The 23,524-nt window shown below is 45.2% G+C and overlaps 1 protein-coding gene across 5 annotated transcripts in view; it reads left to right on the top strand.

Annotated features, from left to right (window-relative positions):
- The window catches only part of Atp8a2 (ATPase phospholipid transporting 8A2), a 528,141-nt gene that overhangs the window by 235,136 nt on the left and 269,481 nt on the right, over positions 1–23,524 (top strand). For all 5 annotated transcript variants that reach the window (XM_087586606.1, XM_087586607.1, XM_087586608.1 and 2 more), the window contains 1 exon segment: positions 21,706–21,878. In XM_087586606.1, coding sequence (XP_087442732.1) covers positions 21,706–21,878 — 173 coding nt within the window.

Here is a 23,524-nt window from a genome sequence, read left to right as displayed (position 1 = left end):
CATTCATGGTATCTCAGGGCTCTCACACAGCATGCAGGAGGAAACATAATGGATGAATGCACAAGTAGGTTTTGGTTGTAAGAACTTAGCCTTCAGCCATATGTAAATTATTAATGGATTCTATTAAACACTTGTGTTCTGTAAGGAAGGTTGGGCTTCCAAGGTGAATAGTAGTGGAGTAAGTGGATTTCCATGCCTCACCTTTGTTGAGGATTTCAAGACTACGGTTGACAGAACTGGCTGAGGAGAAAAGAGGAGGTGCCTAGGGGTTGACTGGTGGCAAGACAAGGGTGTCATTGGGAGCACTGGCAATTTCATTGAAGCCAAAACCCTCCTGAGAGCCACCATATTGACCGCAGAGCCAAGATGTCAAGGTTGATGCTGCTGTTGCTTTAGCTTCCAGCATTCCCCGTCAGCCTGACTGACCTGACCTTGAGAGCAGAGCTTAGGAGAGTGCTGTTTGGGGGACAAGAGTTCAGCGCTGGTAGAATCATCCCACTGCACCACAGCTACTCTGGAAAGTGTACCCCAGGAGTTAGTTTTCACACCAGTGCTTTGTCTGAAGCAGATTTGCTGTCTGAGCTGTTCTTTCTACAGAAGGATAATGCTGGCAGTGGTTAGCTATGGGTCTGTATGATTGACATCGAACCTAGGGCTGGATTAAAGCTCTTCCACTCACTTGCTCTATGATTTTGGGCAAATCAATTACAGTCTCCAGGATTACTTCCACTATCAGTCATCTGGGCCATATGGGGACCAAAATGATATATATGAAACCATTTAAAAGCCTTATGCTACCAAATGTAATCTTAGTGTGTGTGTGTGTGTGTGTGTGTGTGTGTGTGTGTATGTGTGTGTCAGTGTTGGTGTCAAAGGGAAAGAGTTTCACAGAAAAACTTCATAATAGTGGCTGCAAGTTTATATGAACAGAAATCAAGACCATGACAAAGGAAAGATCAGGGAGACAAAGTGACACAAGATAAGGAAAAAGAGGGGCTGAGGAAGGAACATCCCAGGTTCTGAATTCGAATGGTGTTGTTAGCTGAGGATGGAGCCTGGGGACTAAGCCTTTGTGCTGGACTGAAGGAGTGCCAAGTTCTGCTGGAGCATCTAGATACAGATGGAAAAGAAAACTGTGGCTATACTCTCAGAGGAAGAGTTGAGGCTGCAGATGGACAACAGCCTCTAGAAAGAGTGTTTGAGATTTGGGAATGGAATGTTGTCAGTGGGGCAGGAGTTCAGCAGTGCTTTGAAGAAGGCCAGGGATAGACTTAAAGGCACATAAACAAGTTCACTCCCTTGCTGCTGGATCTTCCTTAGAGCGGCCATAATCCTGTTCTAGTTAGGTTTCTGTTGTGATCAAACACTGACCAAAACCGACTTGTATGAGGAAAGGGTTTCTATGTCATGTAGGTTACAGTTCACTATTACCAAGGCAGGACCTGAAACAGAGACCATGGGAGAATGTTGCTTACTGACTTGCTTTCCATGGCCCTCTCAGCTTGCTTTCTTATACAGCCCAGGACTACCCACCCAGGGGTACCATCAACAACGGAATGGTCTCTCCCCATCAATCATTAAACAAGAAAAGCACCACAGACATGTCCATGGCCAGTATGATAGCAGTAATTTCTTAATTGAGATTCCTACTTTCTAAGGTAACTCCAGTTTGTGTCAAGTCGACAAGAACTAACCAAAATGGTTTCAACAGTTGATGACTGGAGAACTTGCCACAGTTAGTAGTATTTATTCTTTAGTTTATTTTCCTGGCACTCTTAGTTCTTAGAGCATAGGGCTTGGGTTAACCACAGAATTCTGATTGTAAGATATGTGTGCTAGTCTGCAGTGAATATTCCTAATGTTTCTTGTAGTTAACCTGTGACAGAAAAGGGGAATGCTCTGAAACCAAGGTGGTTACTGTGAAGGGAGCTCAGGAGGGGTGGGGGCCAAGATGATCACCGTTGACTGACATTAGGATGAAGTCACTGGCGTTGAGAGCCTTTTTAGTCTGATGGTCTACATACATAGAACATGAATAGAAACATTAGATTGTTGACTATAGATTCAAAAGCGTAGACATGACAGGGGTCCGGGGATTAGGATGGTTTTCAATAACCATGAAACTCTGAGAGATCGGACAGGGAAGCCAAAGTGAGATAAGCTTGGCTACGAAACACATTTTTAGGCTGGTACCTTTATCACAGGAAGAAGACACAGAGAGAGAGAGAGATTGCCATGGTCACCACATGATGAAAGGCAGGGATTGAAGTTGGCTGAGACTGCACATGCGCTGCTGCTGAACCATCCAAAGTGGGAGTGAGGGTCCAGAAGCAGTGGTTCTCAACCTGTGGGCCAAGACCCCCTTGGTAGGGGGTGGGGTGGGTTCAAAGACTCTGTCATAGGGGTCATTTAAGACCTTTGGAAGACACATTTTTACATTACAGTTCATAACTGTAACAAAATTAGTTATGAGGTATCAAAAAAGTAATTTTATGGTTGGTTGGTTGTCATCACAACATGAGGACTGCAGCATTAGGAGGGTTGAGAACAACTGCCCCAGAGCAATCGATGCCCTGAATCAGACATTAGCCATTAATATTCATTAGAGAATAACTTTATCTTGCTTCAAGCCACTTAAGTTTGTGGCATTTGGTTATAGCAGCCCTGGTTTAAAAAAAATACCTGAGGCACAAGGCAGGAGGAAGTGAAGGCCATGGAGGGCATGGTCTGACTCATCAACAGTGTGGGAATGCAGAGATCCTGTGAAGAGATGGAGGAAAGGCAGGGACAGAGCTCTGGTCTCCATCGTCTTCCTGCAGGTCTCCTCATCCCCGTCACATTGCAAGCAAACCAACCCACTTCTGTACTTGCCACAGAGGCGCCTTCTGCTCTCACAGCTTTGTGCACATTGGTGAAGCATGCCTGTCAGTTCCCGGCATTTGAGTTTAGAAGATGCCTAGTGGGGGCACTGGTTTGTTTAGGGAAGAAATGTGAAAGAGTTGCTTATGATTCTAAGTGGGGCTGAGTGTTTCCGGATGAAGCAATTCAAGGACTTCCCACTCTCTGCCTCAACAATTCCCACAGCAGAAAAATAAGTAAACAGCCACCTCAGAACACCACTCTGAAGGAAGGAAACAATTAGCATTGAAGTGACTACTCTCCAAGAAATCTGGGAATTCAAGACTGCCTTTCTGGAGAGAAGAGCCATTGGTAGCTGGGGAACTATATGTGGAAGCAGGGGGGAAAAAGAATCTGTGTCTCTGAATCCAGTCTTGACAGTCTTGAAGAAGTAGAGTAGCTCGGGGCCTGGTATGGTTCATTCCCTTTCTCTCCCAAAACTTCAGACACTGATGAAAATGAGTGTCATTTGTTATCCTAAGATCCTGCACTACAAAATGAATTTAGGGTGGATTTCAGGAGAGTTTTTCTCATACTTGGAACAGAACTAAGTCTTTACATGCCCCTCCCCTAGTCTCTAGCCTTTCTATATTTATAATTCTTCCAGAGATTGGCAGGCACATATTGCAGGTGACAGCCTGGACTATGTGCCCTGCAGGCTCTGTCCCTACACAGCCAAGGCAGTAGCTTTCTCCCTTCAGTCCTTGCTAACAGATAAAATAGGATCAGCCAGCAGGGGCTGCTCTGGGCATCCATTGCAGCCACTGGTGTGAGGTGCAGAAACAGAGGCTTGCTGCTGGGGGAGCCTGTGTGAGCATGTGGACAGATTTGATTCCACCCTGTCAGGGGAAGCATTTATTTCTTCCTATGAAAACAGCAAACAACTCCTTGAAAACGCCTTCAAAAATTTATTTGCCCAGGAAGTGTGAAAACGGTGATCTTAAGATAGTAAAAGAAAAACCAGAACCTCTCTGTGGCTTGTTCCATTCGTGTGTGTGTGTGTGTGTGTGTGTGAGTGTGTGTGTGTGTGTGTGTGTGAGTGTGTGTGTGTGTGTGTGTGTGTGAGAGAGAGAGAGAGAGAGAGAGAGAGAGAGAGAGAGAGAGAGAGAGCCTTCTAAAGGAAGGGGGAGTAGACGAAGAGCTCAGTCTGGCTGCCTTTGTAACCAACAGAGATGGGTCCCCACTGAGTGGCAGTGTTGGAATGTGATCCTGGCCCCAGAGAACAGTCTGGTCTTGAGCCAATGGGTGGAAGAATAAAAAAAAAAGAGGCAGCATGGCAGTGTGTCCGTTTCAGTGCATGACTAGCTGGAGAGAAACCAAATGAGTATCACTTTTTTAAAGGAGATTGTTTCCTCATTAGTAGGAGGTGTGTGTGAGAGAGAAAGAAGGGGGCTGCTGTTATGACTCCCTATGGGCTTCATAGTCAACTGGACCCTTCCTCCCGCCTCTCTGCAAACTTTCCCATTTCTGTGTGATGCTAAGCAGGGAATAAGATCCTGTTCTGTCTGTGCTGGGAGCCAGTCACCTTCCAGAGGAGAGGCTGCAGCAGTCATGCCCACTCTGCTGATGGCTCTTATTAGTCATGTTGATGCGCTAACTGGCCACTGTCTGTCAGGAACACTGGAGTGATCCGCCCCCCTCCTGTTTGCCCCAGCGTTCTCTTGCTGGTGGCAAATCACTGGCACCTGGGTGGGTTTTTCTGTTCCCTTCAGAAAAGCTGCTGGCGTTAGGTGCGCAGGCCCAGTGACTGAGTCACAGCCTGAGATCTTGAACAACTTGAACTCCGAACTCCGCTGTGGTTGTCTTTCCCTGATGGACCTGCCCGAAGAACTCACACATGTAGAATATTAAAACACCCTTCCTTCAGGCAGCTATTCAGGACTCGTTATGAAGCAGGGAATCCTTGGGGTTAGGGCTCATGAATGGCTTGCGATTAAAGCCAGGTAGCTTCCTTTAACGGATTCCATAGCTATTGGGGACTTTCTTCTATGCCTTTCTAGTCTTTGCTTTTCAAGGAGAAACTTCCCACGCAATTAGAGATTCTGTGGCTGTTTGCCTTACAAGGTTGAAAGTATATGAAAAAATATTGTTTAAAAATTGAGAAAGTAAACGCTGAACGGACTCTAAATATTTCAGTTGATAGAACACAAAATAAAGGGCCATAAAGAGGGAAATGATTTGCTAGCTTGCCGTTGTAAGTATTTCATATTTATAAAAGCACACACTTGTGTCACAGTATTCTGGTAATGGTGCATAGGATGAGATGGATGAGCAGACAATTTAAAAGGAAGAGGGCTGTCTTGGCCTATTAATCTCTGGTATGAGGCTGAAGCATTCAAGATGAAGTTCTGGGTGAGTGGCTCGCTGTGGTCCCCGTGTCATCCAACTCTCCAGACTGCTGTTGATTTTCTTGGTTGTTTGTGTCATCGACGTACAATGTCTCAAAATGCTTGGATTGATAGCAGGGGGCCACAGTTGTGGGTTTCATGTATGTGTGCATGCATGTGTGTGCACACGCGTCTGTGGGCTCACTCCTTGTTTTAAGCCGTGCAGCTGTGGTTTGCTCATCAGTAGAACTGCGACGTGAATACCGGTAGATAAAGAGTCCCCACCTCAGCCGAGCTGCCTGGTGCCATTAATCTCCTCCAGCCGGGGTGGGAGGGGAAGCAAATGCAGATTGCAGATGGCAGCTTCTGTGGACATGTGTTGAAGTGTTCAGAGTCCTGAGAGAATGTGACCTGACCCATCCTTTTCCACGTCTGGCTTTGTGTCTGATTGGGGACCAACAGGTCACACTTAGCCTGCAACGCAGTTCTGTTCAGATGGCGCCAGGTAAGACAGGTGCTCTGCAGGTGAGGTCATGTCCTTTAATGTCCCAGCCACACCTTATTTCTTGCCTGATACACTGGCTCGTTTCCTGTGGACTCTGCCAAGTGCTGTGGTTCTTCTCGAAGACAAACCAGGACTTTTAGTAGGTTTATTCTCTCCTTGGTTTCGTCAACTGTTTCACAGTGACTTAAAACAGTGAAGTGTCCAAAAGGCTTGAGAGGTCTTATGTTCATGACATTCTTTACCCATTGGGCCTTGAGGCCGAGGCATCAATGTTAATGACTGACTTCCGCAGACTAGGTAGACTGTGGGCTGTGAGTTTGCTCTACGGGCAACCCAAGTGCTGGAGACTTGGTGCCACCATGCTCTGACTCTCTGGAAACATGTCTAGAGGTCTCCCCTGTTGCCCAAATGTGGCTAAATTAACATGGGCTTCGGAATGGTCTGAAAAGTATCTTCCTTTCACACACATGTCTAGCTCTTTCAATGGAAAGTGTCAATCTTGAGACAAGCTGAAGTCAGAGGTGGGCTCCTCTGATCTGTTCCGCCAGGAACTCCACAGACAGCCTTTCTGGAAGGTGGTATCGGGTTTGCCCACTGTTGTGAATGAAAATAATCTATTGGTGAAAGCCCCAAATTAGAAACCTCTTGGTATATTTATTTCTGTGTCTCAAGAATTCTGATTTAAAGCAGACTTTATTTCAAGTAACATGAACAGTAGGTCGTTCAGGAGTCTTGGATGAATCAATGTTTTCTTCCCTCCACTCCAGGAAAATCTATTTAAAGAAAAGGTCAGCTCTGGGCTTAAGTTAGAGCCCATTGAATGCAAGTCTGGGGCAAAAGACTAGCGCTCTTCTCTTCTGTACAGTTGTGTGCAGTAGGAGCTGGTTTTATGCAAGCCTTCGTTTTCCACACATTCCTTCCGGTGCGGCCTTCCTCTACATTGTGTGGAGCCAATAGTGTATGGCCTGACAGCCTTCATAGAAAGAGATACATAGGATACAGGGAGATGAGCTCTTATGGGACTTATTAAATTTAGGAACAATTTTAACCCTGAAAATACTGCCTGAAGACCGTTGTGTCCTTTAGTCATTCCCAGGAAGGAAGCAGTAATAAATACAGTAACATGCCTCTTTGAGATGCTGCAGCCCTTCTCACTCCCCATTACCTCTCTGTGTGCTGGCCTTCTCCATTGCTCTGAGAGAAGGTTTTCAGGCGTCTCCTTTAACAGACCCTGACCTTGACCCTCTGTGTGGGCTCTGGTGGATCTCTGCCTCTGTGCTGTGTGTCTCTGGTCTACCTCTCACTCAGCCCTGGCCTTAGTAGATACTGGGGATTATTTTGGTCTCTGAACCTGACTCCTTACTTCCAGTTTCTATGTCTACTAAACCTTCCATTCATTCCTGGAGAATCTGAACATATTCCATGACTTTGGGATGTTTGTTGAAGAAAAATAGCGAGAGAATTACCAAGAAGTTGCATGTACCCAGGACTTGATATTTGATGGGGAAGGCAAGCAGTGAGAGAAGATTCCAGCAAATAACCATGTTGAACTAGAAGTTGGGCCATAGTATCCACACTATGAAGAGCAGGAGTGACCAGACAAATAAGGACCCAGAAAAGGAAGGAAGGGGGTGATTTCACACAAAGATAAAGTCCTCAGGTGACATCAAGGAAGCAGGAAACTTGATGGTTCAGATGAGGGTACTGGGAGCTTGTAGTGGCCTGGAGAGGTGTGCTCAGGGGTGCATACTAAAGTGATTGTGCTGATGTTCCTTATCTGTGACAGGTAGGGGAAGGCTGGTGGTGGAGGGAATCAAGAACTCAGGTGCCCACCTATGTGGAGAGACACTAAGATGGTTGGAGCTGGAGTTGGGAGGAAAGTTTGTTCCTAGAGACAGAAATATGAGAATGTTAACCTGTAGATGGTATTTAAAGTCAGACTAGAGGGAAGCCCAGCTATACAAATGAGAAGCACCCTTGGACTGATTCCTAGATATTTTTCTGATAGGATTCAGAAATATAAGACTCTTCTCATTCTCTCTCTCTCATATTCATTCTCTCTCTCTCTCTCTCTCTCTCTCTCTCTCTCTGAATCTCCTTCTTTCTTTCAGATTTACTTATGTATTTTGTGTGTATGAGTACTCTGTCTGCATGTATGAAGAAGGCATCAGATCCCATTATGGGTGGTTGTGAGCCACCATCTTTTATGGTTTGTGGGAATTGAACTCAGGACCTCTGGAAAAGCAGTCAGTGCTCTTAACCACTGAGCCATGTCTCCAGCCCAAAGTGCAGGTTTCTTGTGCTAGAACCTCCCGTTGTGACTGCAACCTTGCACTCTAGTATCCTGCTGTTGCTTCTGTCTGAGCTGCTCATGGGGCATAGTGATTACGTGGTATTGGGGTTGGGGGTATAGTGGTCTGTGGATACTGTGACCAGGTGGCATAGTGGTTTGGGGATGGTCAGGTGATACAGAGGCTGTTTGGCATGATGGTGGGTAGTGGAGTGGAGGTGGTAGGGTTGAGCCCGTTGCATAGCTGGCCTCAGGGAAGGAACGAGGAGCTCGGTTTGGGATATGTTGTGCTTTGGATGATTGGAGCAGACCTTCTTAGCTGGCCTGCCCTTGTGTGTGCCTGGGTGCCATTCCATTTGGTTTGCCTGAATGCCCCTTCTTTTAAAGGCATCCCAGCACACCAGAGGCAAAGGCAGAGGCAGGTGGATCTCTGTGAGTTCAAGGTCAGCCTGATCTGCATAGAAAAAAGCTACATTGAAACTCTTGCCTCAATCACCCCTCACTAGAAAGAGTACAACTTCTGTTGTCCCAGGGGTTCCCTCCTGCTCCTGGCTCCTCACTTCTCTTCCATTTCTATCATTCTTAAAAACAAAACAGAATGAGATAGAGAAGCTATTTCCTTGTCCCTTTTGTCTTTGTTTCTCTGTGGTGCTGTGGTGAAACCCAAGGCCTCACAGATGCTAGCCAAGGGCTGGACGGTGAACAATATTTAGCCTTTGTCTATTCTGGTATAAAGTGAGCCCTGGCAGTTGGGGGAGGGGTGTGATGTCTACATTCCCAGGACCTGACTATCTCTTCCACGAAACACCTTCGTAAATATGGAGCTAAAGTCTAAAGTTTGTGAAAATAATTTCAGATTTGACTTGTTCATTAAAAACACACATACATTAAATATACACATATTTTCATGGACCTGTGTATGTGACTATCTGGATGGCTGATGTGTCTTCCCAGACACCCATGTCAGAGTACAGAGTTTCGTACACAGAGAGGGTTGTGTCTCTGCCCTTTGTACAGCAGGCTGGACTTATATGTAGTTGTATGCAAGCATGCATTTCCTCCCTAGAATAATAATCATTCGTCCCTTTCTCATGAGTTTTGGTATTAAGTCTTGGGAGCCTAGAACTGCAAACAGGAAAAAGAAAATTTTCAGGCATGTTAGAAGTTGCTGGCTCCATTACTTTACTATTATATTTAAAATTAAAAATAGAAAAACTGATGTCTTATTTTTTTTCCTATAGAAATTCTGGCTACTTGAAATGTCATGTCTCTCTCTCTCTCTCTCTCTCTCTCTCTCTCTCTCTCTCTCTGTGTGTGTGTGTGTGTGTGTGTGTGTCTGAATTTGAGTGTATATGCATGTATGTGTCTGTGGGTTTCTATGTATTTGTTTATGTGCATATGTCTATATGCATGTGTGTATGTTTGTTTGCATGAATGTATGTGTTTGTGTATATGCATGTGTCTGTGCATGTGTGTATATCTGTATGTATTTATGTCGGTGTGCCCTTACATGAGTGTGTGTGCATGCTTATATACGTTTGTGTTCAGGGGTGTTTCTGTGCATGTATAAGGTAAATTCTATAGAAGGCAATTTAATATGCCTCAGAAAAATTATTTCTTCAGATGTGTTTTTGGTTTTTAAATCTGGGTACTTGGATGTTTTGTAAAAAATTACTAGTATAACTGAGCCTTCATCCATTGGGTGGAATAAAAAACAAGGTCTCTCTCTCTCTCTCTCTCTCTCTCTCTCTCTCTCTCTCTCTCTCTGTGTGTGTGTGTGTGTGTGTGTGTGTGTGTGTGTGTGTATGTGTGTGTTTGAAACAATCTGTGGTTTCCCCAAGAGATATTTGGAGTCTTTGTAACACACCCAGTGTCTGCAGACAATTTTTGTCCAGTCAGAAATAGAAGGACACAGTGTTTCCAAAATGAGCAAGTGTGACACCAACCTACAGGCACAAACACAGAGAAGCAGTGCCCCCTCCACCCCCATGTGGGCCCATGTCTTCATGCCAGCAGCCTGCTGCCTCTGTGCAAACCAGTGCATTGCCAGTAGCCAGTGGGCCTGCAATAGAAAGAACGGGGACTTTGAGACAAAGGGCCACCACCACTTAGGAATGTTACTCTGAGACAAGCAGACTGTGACTTGCAGGAACTGGCTCCCAGGGAGGATAATGTTTCAAGAGAATCTGGATATCAGTTTTTGTAAGAACCCTGTCTTTTAAATCTTGGATAAAACACATTTTTCCCTATAACATAGGATGAATAGTTATCCTCCGCCCAGCCTAATGGTTTTCTTTCCTGAGCACTCAAATCAATAGTCAAGGACCTCTGTGCTCCTTAGAGTGAGTGACCTTTGCACTTTGGGCCCTGACCCAGTTTCAACCGTCTGCATCAAGGCCTCTGTGTGTGTCTTCTTCCCCACTTCAGCTTTCTAAGGTGCAAGCGTGTTTCTTGCAGTACCCGCAGCCTGTGCATTGTTCCGGGGCATTTCTGTGATGTCTGTGTGCTCAATCACCTCGAGAGCAGAGCCCTGTGTTCTGCTAGTGTGTCATCATGGCTGTCCTTCACGGCTACATCCTGATGTAAACACCCCCAACCTGGGCCCATGCTCCAAATGCTTTTCCAGGTTTTGGTAGAAGGCCATTGTCACAATGTAGATACAAATAAGAGTGGAGAGAGGGAGAGGGGGAGGGAGAGGGAGAGAGAGAGGGGGAGAGAGAGAGAGAGAGAGAGAGAGAGAGAGAGAGAGAGAGAGAGAGAGAGAGAGAGAACGAACAGCAGCTGCTCTGGTAAGGTCAGAGTTCAGGCAGCAGCGAATATTCCCCAAAGGAGGGGTAGCTTTCTCTGTTTTCAGCACCTGCTCTGGGCTAGGTGATTTGCTTGTTGGGTTTTTGACCAGGGAGCATGGTAAGAAATAACTCAAGAGGTTCCTTTTTCTTCTCAAGTGCCAATTGAAAGGTTACGTGATCCACACAGTGACAGCTGCTAGATGTCCAGTTGGAATTTATTGACACTCATAGGGTGTCCTTGTGGGCAGACTTTTTCCTGGCTGTGCAGCTTCCTTACAGGGCATCTGGGGAGCACGGTCCAGGCCTGAAGAGGCTTCCTGACTGCATGGTCTGCTCACGGGCCCTCTCAGTGTAACCTGGCTGCAAATGTAAGTGACATCAACCCTCAAGCAGCACCAGCCTTGATCCCCAGTCACAAACGCCCTCCATCCCTTTCTGCATCTGCTCTATTCCCAGTGGCAGAAGGCTTCTATCTGTGTGGGTTGTGGCCTATCCCCTCCTCCTCTCCATCCTCTGATGCTTTACCAAATACTGTTTCTTCTTTTCCCTACGCATGTTTCTCTCTCACACTCACTCTGGTGCCCTCAGTTCTTCCCCTGCTCCCCCCCTTCCTCCCTCCCTTTCCCCCTCCCTCTTTCCCTCCCTCTCCCTCTTCCACTTCCTCTCCCCCTCCTTCTCCCTCTCCCTCTTCCCCTCCCTCTCTTCCTCCCTCTCCCTCTCCTCTCTCCCTTGTTCATTTTGAGACCTGGCAAGGACTTGATAAGCAACCTGTGCTGGCCTCACACCTGGGATTGTGTCTGTGAGTGATGGGACTCTCACAAAAGCACACCCAACTTTTAAACACATTCTTGGCTTTCTGTCTTTTCACAGAGCTAGACACGCATCCCCAGAAGCCTCAACACAGATCTGTCTAACCCTATGGCAGTTTAGCCTTCACATTGTGGATGGGGATACTGTGTGAATATTCTACTTTCACATATGAGAGCCTCTGCAGGTTTAAGGCTCTGGGTAAATCCAAGGCCTCCTCCATATCTACGAGACCCCCACAGTATAGTATCTTGTTCCTCTGACCTGAAGTTCTCCTTCCTTTCAGGTCTGTGGCTTCCCTGTCTGCACAGACAGATACACAGGGATTTGACTTCTTTGTTCACTTGTCTGTCTCTGGGACTCTCTATGTCCTAGGATTTTACATGTATCATCGGCCCCTGTTGACAAAACACAACTTCTCTTTTAGCACCAGTATCTACCCCCATTGTCTCCACTCTGCTGCCCGTGTAGGAAAACGAATGGGGTGCCCAAAGGTCCACGCCCTAGCCACCTGCTTCAAATGGTGATTGCCTCTGTACCACCAGGGCAACCTGCAGGCCACAAATGTATGTCACTGGGTCTCTGTCCTTAGTCTGTCTTGAGCGGAGGGTACTCCAGAAGAAATGAGAAAATCTTCTCTATGCATTTGCCTATTTGTTTGGTCTTACTTATAAACTTATAGTAGCACAACGCCACTCACTGGCTTTGAGATCTAGAGAAGGCCTTTTTTGACATAATGGAGTTAAAAGTTTTAGTCCGCAGTGGGCAGGAGCTGAAGAAGGTTGGATACTTAGGCACAGCATCAGAAAGCTAGCACAGGTGATGTGGGAAACAGGCTTTAACATGAAGCAGGGCTGTCAGCCACTGATACACAGGGTGCTTCCTTGGATGTGCAGTTCATCGGTCCTGGCAGACATTAGCACGCGTTCTCTTGCATTACATACATGCAGACAGTAATGTGATTTCTAGTGCTCTCTTGGCTGAAATATACCTGACCTGCTCAGTTATGCGGTGCCTGGAGAACCCTGTACAAACTGGAGTTGCCCAGAGAGCAGCGTCCACAGCAGTTTCCTTTATAAATTTGACCCTTGTGTTTGATTCGGGGGCTTGAACTTCCCCTGGGAATCAAGGGCAATGTCATTATCCACAAATGCTAATGCAGAACCATTTCATGATTGTAATGGACAGGTTACAGGTATAAGTCTTAACCCTAAAAGCTGAAGACCTTGATGGTTATGCAGAAGTTCTTAGCAAAGCCATTCTTGCCCAGTGTGAAGATGCTAAATATGGCAGGTGAGTCACCACGTGCCAACTGTGGGTCAAGTATCACTCGAATAGGGGTCAACTTACTCTGAGTGACAGCTCTCATGTGCCACTGTCACATCTTCCTTGCAGAAGGGTCGCTCCTTAAAATAATTGGCCTGTAGGAAATGTTTCCCTATAAAGAATTTCACTTTTTTTTTAAAGAATCGCTTAAAGGATCCACAGCCCAAATTCAAATTGAAATGCTCCTTAAACCGTGTAAGTTGTTTTTGAGACCTTATTACACAAGCAATTCAAGAGCACATTTGCGTCCTCTGCAAGAGGATTCACGGGACTAAAATGAATAATCTAGTTTGGGAGAAGGAAACAAATGAAGTGTATTAAGCTTGCTATTAATATCCCTTGGGAAATGAAGTGCATATTTTTAGGGATTGTCTTTTAAACTCAGTGGTTTGAGTGGTGTCAAATGCTGGTCACATTTTCCTTCAATGAACAGAGTGGTTGTCAAAGTCTGTAGGCTCTAAACCCAAGTCAGTAAGTAGCCAGCTTCTCTGCTAATTTACGAGCAGTCATGACAATTTTCTTTCATTTACCACTTCCCAAATCTCTCCTCTGAGTGTTGTCTAGAGTGTCTCTTTAGGAAAATGAGAATTATTTTCAGAGAGATTTGAGATGAGAAGGAGGAGGGGAGGGAGAATTTAAAAATAGGGCTTCCCATTAGCCATGCAGTGAGTCTCTTAACATGGGCCTGCATGTACAGTAAATACTATACACAAAAATGGCCTCAGTGGGCTAATTCATGATTCTTCCTTAGTTCTTGAAATATCAGCAAAAAGAAATCTACTCACTTCAGTGAGTGTTAAATGAAATCCAGAAATAATAACTACTAGCTTAAGACTTCTGTTACATTAAATATCAAAAAGAATGTATACAATAAACATATACTATTTCATTTTCAATTAAAATGTAAGACCCTAAGAAATATTCATCACTTATTATCTTAGAAATGCAAAGTAAAACCGGCCACTAATTGTAACACCACATAACCTGGAACCGCAAAGACTGTATGCTGCATCTGTGTTTTGGTAAAGAGTCAGTGGGAGCCTCACACATGATTGACTGGGGCCCAAAGCAGCATACCCACTTTGGAAAAGCCTCACAGTTTCTGTAAAGTTAGAAATGCCCTTGCTTTGGGTCTCGGTAGACTTTCTGTTACTGTGGCAGAATACAGAAATAAACAACTTAAAAGAGAAAGTCTGTTTTGACTTACAGTTCTGAAGTTTCTCTGCATGGCTGCTTGGTCAGTAGGTTTTGGACCTCTGATGAGGAGGCAGGACGCCATGCTCATGCGGAAGCACCATGTGAGGAAACTGCCTTCCTCATGGTGGTCAACATGGAGGGATGACAGCCCAAATGTTCAGCAGGAAGAGCTTGCTAGGCAAGTGCTCTACCACTGAGCTAAATCCCCAACTCCTACTTTGTGGTTTTGAGTGTATTTTATTACTGTGTGAGTATGAGTGTTCAGCTTGAGTGTATTATCTGTGCACCACCATGTGTGTACAGCATGCCAGAAGAGGGCATTGAATCTCCTGGGATTGGGGTTACAGAGAGTTGTAAGCCATTATTACTCGTGCGTGTGTGTGTGTGTGTGTGTGTGTGTGTGTGAGAGAGAGAGAGAGAGAGAGAGAGAGAGAGAGAGAGAGAGAGAGAGACCTGGGTCCTCTAGAAGAGCAGCCAGTGTTTGCTCAACTACCCCTGTAGAGAGTTATGGCATAGTATGAACTCAGTAAGTGGAGTTGACTTAGTCTGAGGAATTAGCACTTTTTAGAATGAAAATAGAAATAGAGACATTCTATAGGAGGGCAGCGTGAGTGATCCAGGGAAGTATAAAGTTGGGGGTCAGAAGTGCAGGAGCACCCAAGGGCACCTGAGGTGCACCACATTGGACGCACCTGGTGAGGAGGTCCTGGTGTTGCCTGTAAAGACTTCTTGCCTGTAAAGACCATTTTCAAAATGGTGGAATAATGCGTGTGTAATATCACTACCTTAGCTCTTTAAAGTGTTTAGAATCCAGGAAAGCCTCAGAATCTAACACATTTAACCGAAATTTTGCCAGAGTACTGGTGGACTTGATATTCGTGGAGGTTCATGCACACAAGCAAAGCGGACAACCTGAGCCTGAAGGTCCAGCTCCCTTGCTCTGGGGTTGACTTTGGCAACTGTGACAACCTACAATGGCTTTGTTGTGTCAGGGCTTCCATTAAGTTTCCCAAATTTGCACTGCATCATCAGGTTCCCTAAGTGCAAAAGCATCAAGCACGCTCATCAGTGCTGTGGAGAAGGTGTGATTCTCTTAGAAATGAATACGAAGAAACACAACAGAGGAAGAACGGTAGGAAACAGTGAAGTCATCTCCCCGAGATGGGAGAGCTGGGCAATCAGAAGGATCTGAAGAATGGGATATGAAAAGATGGGGAAGGCTAGAACCCACACGAAGGCACAGGCAGACGAGGACAGGATGGTAAAAACAGAAACAAAACACAACTGGGCCTATGGACTCCAGGACATGCGTCATCCTTAGATACTCATTTGCCCAAGGTCAGTTCGCAGGCAGGCGGTCTACTCTCCACCTCAAAGACTAAGTATGGTTTGGTTGATCTGCTGTTGCTGCTGAAACTTGAACCCTCTTGGCTTTCAGCATAGCCAGCTCAGATCGCCTTGGAATTTGCAGAACATCAAAGTCATAGCTAAGGCAGCTGCCACTCCCATGGCTTCCAAGAAATCCTTTATGGCTCTACTAAGCTCAAGGAGGGGAAGGGCTCTTGCCTCCGAGGATTGCAGAGTTGCCGAACTAGATTGATTTTTGAGGAAAGACCCCAGGTTGCTGCAGATCAGAAAGGGTATAGCCAGGGTCAGACAGCATCCCACTCTCCTGGTTTGCTTATTAGACGTGAAGTGATTAAGACCTGGAGATAGGAGCCCTGTCAGTTCATGAGTTAAGCAAGTCTGCTCCTCACTGGAGCTCCAAGGACCATCAGATTAATATGGGGTTTGGGAGCATCTATACATGAGCAACTGCAGAGCCAGCCCTTGAGATGGCTGGTGGCATATGGTTTTATATAGTTTTATTTAAACACTGGAAAGGCATCCACAAGCATTGGCCTTGTGGCAGCATCAGAGTCACTTAAAGCATGACTACGGGACAATCAGTAAGTGCAGTTGCCCACTTTTGGCATGTGATCATGTGTACTTTTAATCTCAAGGAAAATGAAATTGCAAAGCATAAATGAGAAGCTGAAAAACATGAAGTTCAACATTAACACCTAGAAGGCAAGTGCCAATTAAGAATGCTGGAATGCATCTTAACCTTCAGGGAAGGAACTCCCCTGCTTCAACTCCCTACGGCCCTCATAACAGCAAAGTCCATTGTAACTTTTAGTAATTGGGTTTTTTTTTATTAAAATAAAAGGAGTACAGTATAAATTTTAGCAACTGGGCTAAGTAGGCATTAAAGACCGTGGGATCCAACCACAACACATAGCATCATTCCTTTGGGAAAAGAATTCTAAGTGTTCAATAACTACCTTACAAATAGACTTTGGGATCATAGCCCACTTGAGAGTAAGGCACGGTGTGCAATAGCAGTGCCTTCCATTGACTCGCCCAAGAACAGCACCGAAGGGACCTATATTCTTCCATAAGTGTGTGGAGAACTCAGCTAGTCTGGGTTCGATCAAAGATTATTGCTGAGTAGACGTGGAGAGCACTCGCGTGAAAACCAAGGCACAGACGCAAGAAAGTCAAGGGTACATGGAAGGAAGAGCTGCAGATGTGTGAGAAGTTTCAGTTCTCCAGGGCAAAGGCAGTGTGGTGGAGAGGGAAGAGACCACTGTGGGAAGTGAGCTGACGCTACTACAGGCAAGCAGGCCACAAAGGAAAAGAAGGAATTGAAGGACCAATCAGTTTTTAGGAAAAACACAACAATATGTGTACCTGAAAGGCTGGCTAGACTATAATGACACCAAGGAGATCCCTGATCTCCAAAATCTGCATATGGCTTGCCATTGATATTAAAAAGGAATATTTAGAATCATTACCTAATTACACCCTACGGATGTCCCAAGCATCAAACTGCACATCCATTGTGGATGCCCTCTCGACTTGTAAAGAGAGAACTAAGATGTTTCTCATGTTCACTTCCATTGACCATGAATTTTCTCACATGGATTATGGTACACACATGGATTTCTGTCATGCGAAGTAATCAGCCATGTTAGTTCCATAAAATAGGTTTGTGAACTAAACCTATTTTAAGCAGCTAATCAATACCTACTCATCAGAGTAACTACCATTCTACACAGGCAATAAAAACAATACAACCCTGACATATACACTTCATGTTATTTATTCTTGTGTGCACTTCATGTTATTTATTCTTACAGTGCAACCGAGATGACACTCCTTTAAAACTGAGGAGTGTACGAAAGTGAAGAATACATAAGGCGACCTGTTGCACTCCTTTGAGAATGTTGTGTGCCGCCATCTTTATGGCCTGCCTCACGGCCTTGCTCTGCTTCATGTCTGTGGTTGGCTGGGATTATAGTAACCTGCAAACTTGATGGAGTCATCAACTCCACTCGTCACCCTTTGCCCACACTAAGCCATAGTAGGCACATAATTATTGTTCTCAACTCAAATGATAGGAGCATTGTCCTGGCTTCCCTCTGTGTTGGAGGATGAGGCTGTGTGAATGTGCCCCTTCAAGTTCATGTGTTGGTAGTTTAGTAATATTGTTGGGAAGTGGTACCTAATGATAGATAATTGTGAATGGGTTAATGCCATGTGAAAGAACTTAAGGCTTTGAGTTCTGTCTGCCTGTCTCTTTGTCTCTGCCTCTCTGTCTCTTTCCCTCCCTCCCTCTGTCTGTCCCTCCCTCCCTCCTTCCCTCCCTCTCTCCTCTCTCCCTTCCCCTCTATCCCATAATTGCCCTTCTGCTATGAAATGACACAACATGAAGGCTTGTCAACAAATTCTGGCTTCTTAATCTTGAACTTCGACCTCTATCACCATTAGCTAATACATTTATGTTCATTATAGACTTCTAGACTAAGGTATGCTGCATTTACATCACAGAACAGACCAATACCATGGCTTTCTCCCATGCTCTGTAACCTGCTATGTATGTGGTTTCTCCCATGCACTGTGCAGGCATGTGTAGGTGAGGTTTTCATGCTCTCTTGTGAGGCCTCTTCCAAACTCTAAGCCTGGTACTGGCATCACTTCTCCAGTCACTGTGGTCTTGTGGTGTTGTGGTTGTTTCATCCAACTGTCTGTGGTGACTGGAACCAGACACTCACCACCTCAGCAGCTACCATGTTTCTCATTCTGCTCCTCCTATTAATGCAAAACCACCATGGGCCCTGAGGCTAGAAAAGCAGGCATTTTCTTCATGGTTCTGAGGGCTTGGAAGTCAAGGTCAAGATGAGATGTTGGTTTGCAGATGACTCGAATTTTGTTGTATACTGCACATGGTGAGGAAGAGGAAAAAGGAGAAGAGACGGGGAGGAGGAGAGAAGACAAGAGAGGGGAGGAGAAAGAAGAGAGGGGGAGGGAAGGGTTGGGGACAGAATGCTAGCATGCTTAGATCTATTGCCTTGCACTAACCCCATCACAAGGACTCCGTCCTTGAGATCTGATGAACTCCTTGAGGCTCTGCTTGCTAACAGGGCTTTGATGTAGTCATTCGGAAGTATTCAAGCAACACCTTCTATGGTTAAGACTTAGTTTCCTGAGTTGTGAGATGGGAAGAGACTCTCAAAATGAGTGGATGTGAGTGCCTCTCTGTTCCAGGGCCCCTGTTGCTATGGAAACCCCAGGACCTTTCCAGGTTTTTCTTTTGCTTACCAAGGGGAGAGCAGGTTGTGTGTGCACCTCTCAGAGTCAGCTTTCCCAGGCACCATGGCTTAGTCCGCTTTCTGCTCTGTAGCGGAATATCCAGGCTAAGTGGTCTGTGAACAAAAGCAAAGCATTTGGCTCATGGTTGCATGGGCTGGGAAGTCCTAGTTTAAGGGCTACATCTGGCAAAGGTCTTTGTCTTAGTGTTTCTATTGCGGTGATAAAACACCATGACCAGATGCAACTTGAGGAGGAAAGGGGTTCCTTCAGCTTACAGCTCTCATTTCACACGCCATCACCAAGAGAAGTGAGGGCAGGAACTCAAAGCAGGAGCCCGGAGGCAGAAACTGAAGCAGAAGGCATGGAGAGTGCTGCTTACCATATCGCTCCTCATGGCTTGTTCAGCCTGCGTTCTTACAGCATCCCCCACTACCCGCCCAGGGGCGGCACAACCCACAGTGAGCTATGCCCTCACGCAAACATCAGTGAAGGAAACACCCCACAGGCTTAATCACAGACCAATCTGCTGGGGTCCATCAGCTTTTCAACTGAGATCTGTATCCAAATGTATCCAATTGCAAAAGCAGCCTTCGCAGTCTTCCTGCTCCGTCTTCCTTATTAGACGAGCCAGAGTGAAGGAGACAGCGATTTTAAAAACAAAGGAACGAACGGACAAACAAAAACACTCGTGCAATGCTTCTGTCAGTTCATTCTGGGGACAGTGACCTGATGACCCTTATTAGGTCTCACCTTTCAAAACTGCGGTACTGAGATGAAGTTTCCACATGAACTTTGAGGACACGGTCAATCCATAGTATCACCCTTCTGCCCTTCATCTTCCCACTGCTCACTCCTGTTCTGAAAACATCCTCCGTATCCTGGCCCCAGAACCTCCCGGCCAGGCAAGTAGTCATTCAGCAGCCAAAGCTGGGGCTTCTACCTGTGATGACAAACGACTATTAGTGTATAGTTTAGCAGCCCAAACAGGAAAGCTGCCTTGCTGATTCCACTCCCTCCCTGATGTCTCTATTTATGCTATGCCCTCTTGTGAAAACCATGATCTCTCTGTCTCAGGGAACTTTATTCATTAGCCTTTTCCATTTTGTGCCAAAGCATGCCCATGGGCACCCACTGGGATGGAAGCTAGACGGCAGTCTGTGGTAGCAACAGGACGGTGTGCCTTCAGTGTTGTGGTCTCAGGAGGGTTTCCTGCCCTGCAGGAATAGACCCCTGCAGCCTTGCTCTGTCTTGGCAATGTGGAAAAGCTCTTCGTTTCCATAGATAACTAAAGATGCTTCGAAGGTGCTTGTCTGCGGCTCAGAATGAAAGTGCCAAGGATGAGGTGCACAAAGTCCTTATCGTTAATGGAGACCAGTGTGACTTTGGCTGGCACTGTATTGCTTTGTTATTTACTTCTCGTTACACTGGCCAAGCCTGCTCAGTGGTGCTCTCACGTGTGTTTTCCTCAGTATCAGACATCCCTCATGACCAAACAGTAGGAGTACAGCAAGGGGCTTCACGGAGGGTAAACCGTGTGCCAAGCCTGTGCTCAGTTCCTTATGCGGGTGGGCTCACTTGTTCGTAATCATGATGTAGGGAAGTGTTCTAAGCCCCACTTTATACACGGAATGGGAGTTTGAAGAGATTACGAGGTGCCCAGTGTCAGAGAGGAGAGGATAAGTAGGAGTTAGGACGAGAATGAGCTAAATTATACTGATTTTTATGAAAAGGTAAGATGTCCAGCCATAGTGTGAGGTCCTTACAAGTCTTCTGGAGAATGGAAACTGGGTGGAGGGGTAGTGGAAGCAGCTTCTCACCGTCAGCAGCAGTAAGTAAGCTTCAGGAGCTAGGGCAAGAAAAATGCCTGTCCGTTAAACTCACCATTGCAAAACCATAATTTAGGTTACCATAAGGTAAACTACATGAAATTGTAACTTTATAGACAAAAGATATATTGTCCAGAAAGAATAATTTCAGTGTATTTTTGCTTTCTGAATAAACATAAGCTTCTGTTTAATCAGCCAAAAGGTGCATTCTTCTCTTCGAGCCCATTCATTCCTCCACATAAGAACATCTTTTATTAATTACAGGAGTGACTCTTATGCTTTACCCATAGCAACAGACAGCCCACAGTGTTTGCTTAGGCTGGTGGCAGTGGCCTGGTTGGTATGGGCAGTTTAATTGGCTGAGATAGGTTCTTCATATGAGAATGACCAGTTCTCTCCTTATCTCCATGATACATGGAGGCAACAGTATAATCTGAAACTCTCAGTAGACATGGAAGTTTATCTTCATATGTACACATATTTTTATATCACATCCCTGCTGGGCTGTGTAAAGCTTTATCTTATGCAAACTGAGAAATGCTGGTGTTCGTCACGCAAGTCCCAATAGTGCCTTTTCCCCCCAAAAGAAGCATGTGTGCTTTTGTGAAGGTCCATTTTCTAAGAGCATTAAAAGATTAGATGTGTGTGTGCACACATATATGTATATGTGTATATAATGTACATATATGTGTGTGCATGCATGTATATAATGTACATATGTGTATGTGCATACATGTATATAATATATGCATATACAATGGATATATATGTATATGTAAATATATGACCTATATGTAATGGATACACACACACACACACACACTCACATACTTAGGTGTATGTGTGTATGTGTAACGAGACTGACAATCCCGTTGGAGAAGAGTTTCATTTTACTGTACACTTCAACCAGATGGAATCATTGTGAATAACTCTCACTCTGAGGATGTTTTACCATCAAACAGCCAAAGAGGGCGAGCCAGCCCAGTGACAGTACCAAGTTGAACTGGGTGTATTTCCATGTTCCATGTTCTCATTTCGGAAACTTTTTAAGATCACCTTTTCCTGTATGAAGCCCACAAATGTTGTCATTCTTCACTTTTTCCAGGCAACAAGGGCGGCCATCACTCAGCACTGCACAGACCTCGGAAATTTGCTGGGCAAAGAGAATGATGTGGCCCTCATCATCGACGGCCATACCCTGAAGTACGCACTCTCCTTTGAAGTCCGCAGAAGTTTTCTGGACCTGGCGCTCTCGTGCAAAGCAGTCATCTGCTGCAGGTGAGGGTTCGTGGATTGTGCCCAGTCAATGATCGTGATGTGTCTGTGCTGTGGGCTCTGGTAAGGACGGCAAACAGAAATTCTATGTTTCAAGTTCCATGTTAAAAATAGAAAAAACTAAACAAAACATAAGGTATCTTTTGCTCAAAGCAGCAAGTAGCTTGGCTGCTTCTGTTTCTTGCCACCCCATGGGGTGGCAGTATTCACAGTTGGCACCGGTCTTCTCTCCCAGTTAAACCTCTCTGAAAACACCTTCGAAGACACACCCAATAGCATGCTTAATTATAGCAATAAGTGCTTCTTAATCTAGTCAAACTAACAATTAGAATTAACCATCACTCCACCCAACCGAAAGTCTTCCTTGGTTCTTTGTGGAGTCTGGGAAGACTTTTGATGCTAACATTCTGTTGACTGTACAAAACATGGAGGTTCCCCTTCTGATAGAGATTTGAAAGTCAGAATTATGAAAATAATCCACTAGGAAGATGAGAGACCGCAATTGACAAAGGGACCGTGGCAGCCAGAAGGCTGAAAGGCATGCTGGGAATCCTGTCTTCTAGTTTGTTGTTGCACCTAAGATGCCGAATTGTTAAGTGGATGGGACTTGATCTGTGTAAGTTCTTCAGCGCTTGATGTCATTACTGTTCTACCTGATCCCCAAGTCCTGGCCAGTCACTTCTGCCTGCCACCTGCATTGTCTGTCAAGGAGCAGTCCCCAGTTTGTTTGTGACTGAATCAAACAGTAGAACCAGGGACATCAGGAAACCACGGGGACCAACCTAATAAATTGCAACTCAAAGTTAATATGCTAACTTCTCGGAGAGGCTTGCACGGGACAATCAAAATGTGTCCATCTGGATTTCCAAGGGACAACCAGGCAGGCATAGACTCCTATCTAGCCTGCTGCTTAATGCTAAAGAAAAATGTATTTTCCTCTTCATCAGGTTGCCTTTGCCTGGCTTTGTGGGTCAGACCTTAGGATGATGTAACAAAGAGCTCAAACTGTAGTGGGCACTGAGAGTCAGTTTCAAGTTAAATACACTGACCATCGACTACATAAAAGTGTTCATTAGAAAGAAGACCCCAGGTGGTGCCCCGCTTTCCTGGTCACAGACAGTTCTTGGCTGATCTTCCCACTCTGACTTAAAAACAACAAAAACCGAAGGCGTGCTTTCTAAACAAAGCACTCAGGTGCTTCCCCGGGTTTAGAAATGTAAGCCAAATTTCATGTGACTTTATACATAAAGTTGGCCTTAATTCTCACTTTCCATACTGAAAATACAATTATTTTGAGTTTCTATTTTCTATAAATATAGAAGAAAAGGGTTTGTCTTTTTTCTTCCAAAATCAACTTGTAGATGGTTGAATGTTGTATAAGAATTAAATGTTTTGTAAGAGGTCCTTCAAACTAAGACAGATTTAAGTAGGAAAGGAAATCATGGACCACCCAGCCACTAGGTACACAGTGAGCTCGGGCATCCCCAAAGATCACATCTCTGCCCTCTCTATATTCAGTATAGAGAAACCTTCCATATTCCAAGAGCAGGAACTCCTTAAAGACACTCTCCAAACAGGCACACAGAAACTCAACCAAACCTCCAGTTACCAGAAAACTGAGACAGGGGGATGACTTGAACCTAAAAAAT

This window comes from Rattus norvegicus, chromosome 15 (assembly GCF_021556685.1).
Source record: "Rattus norvegicus strain SHRSP/BbbUtx chromosome 15, alternate assembly SHRSP_T2T, whole genome shotgun sequence".
Classification (NCBI taxonomy): Eukaryota; Metazoa; Chordata; class Mammalia; order Rodentia; family Muridae; genus Rattus; species Rattus norvegicus.
The sequence above is the reverse complement of the archived record's forward strand: the minus strand, read 5'-3'. Positions and strand labels throughout refer to the sequence as shown.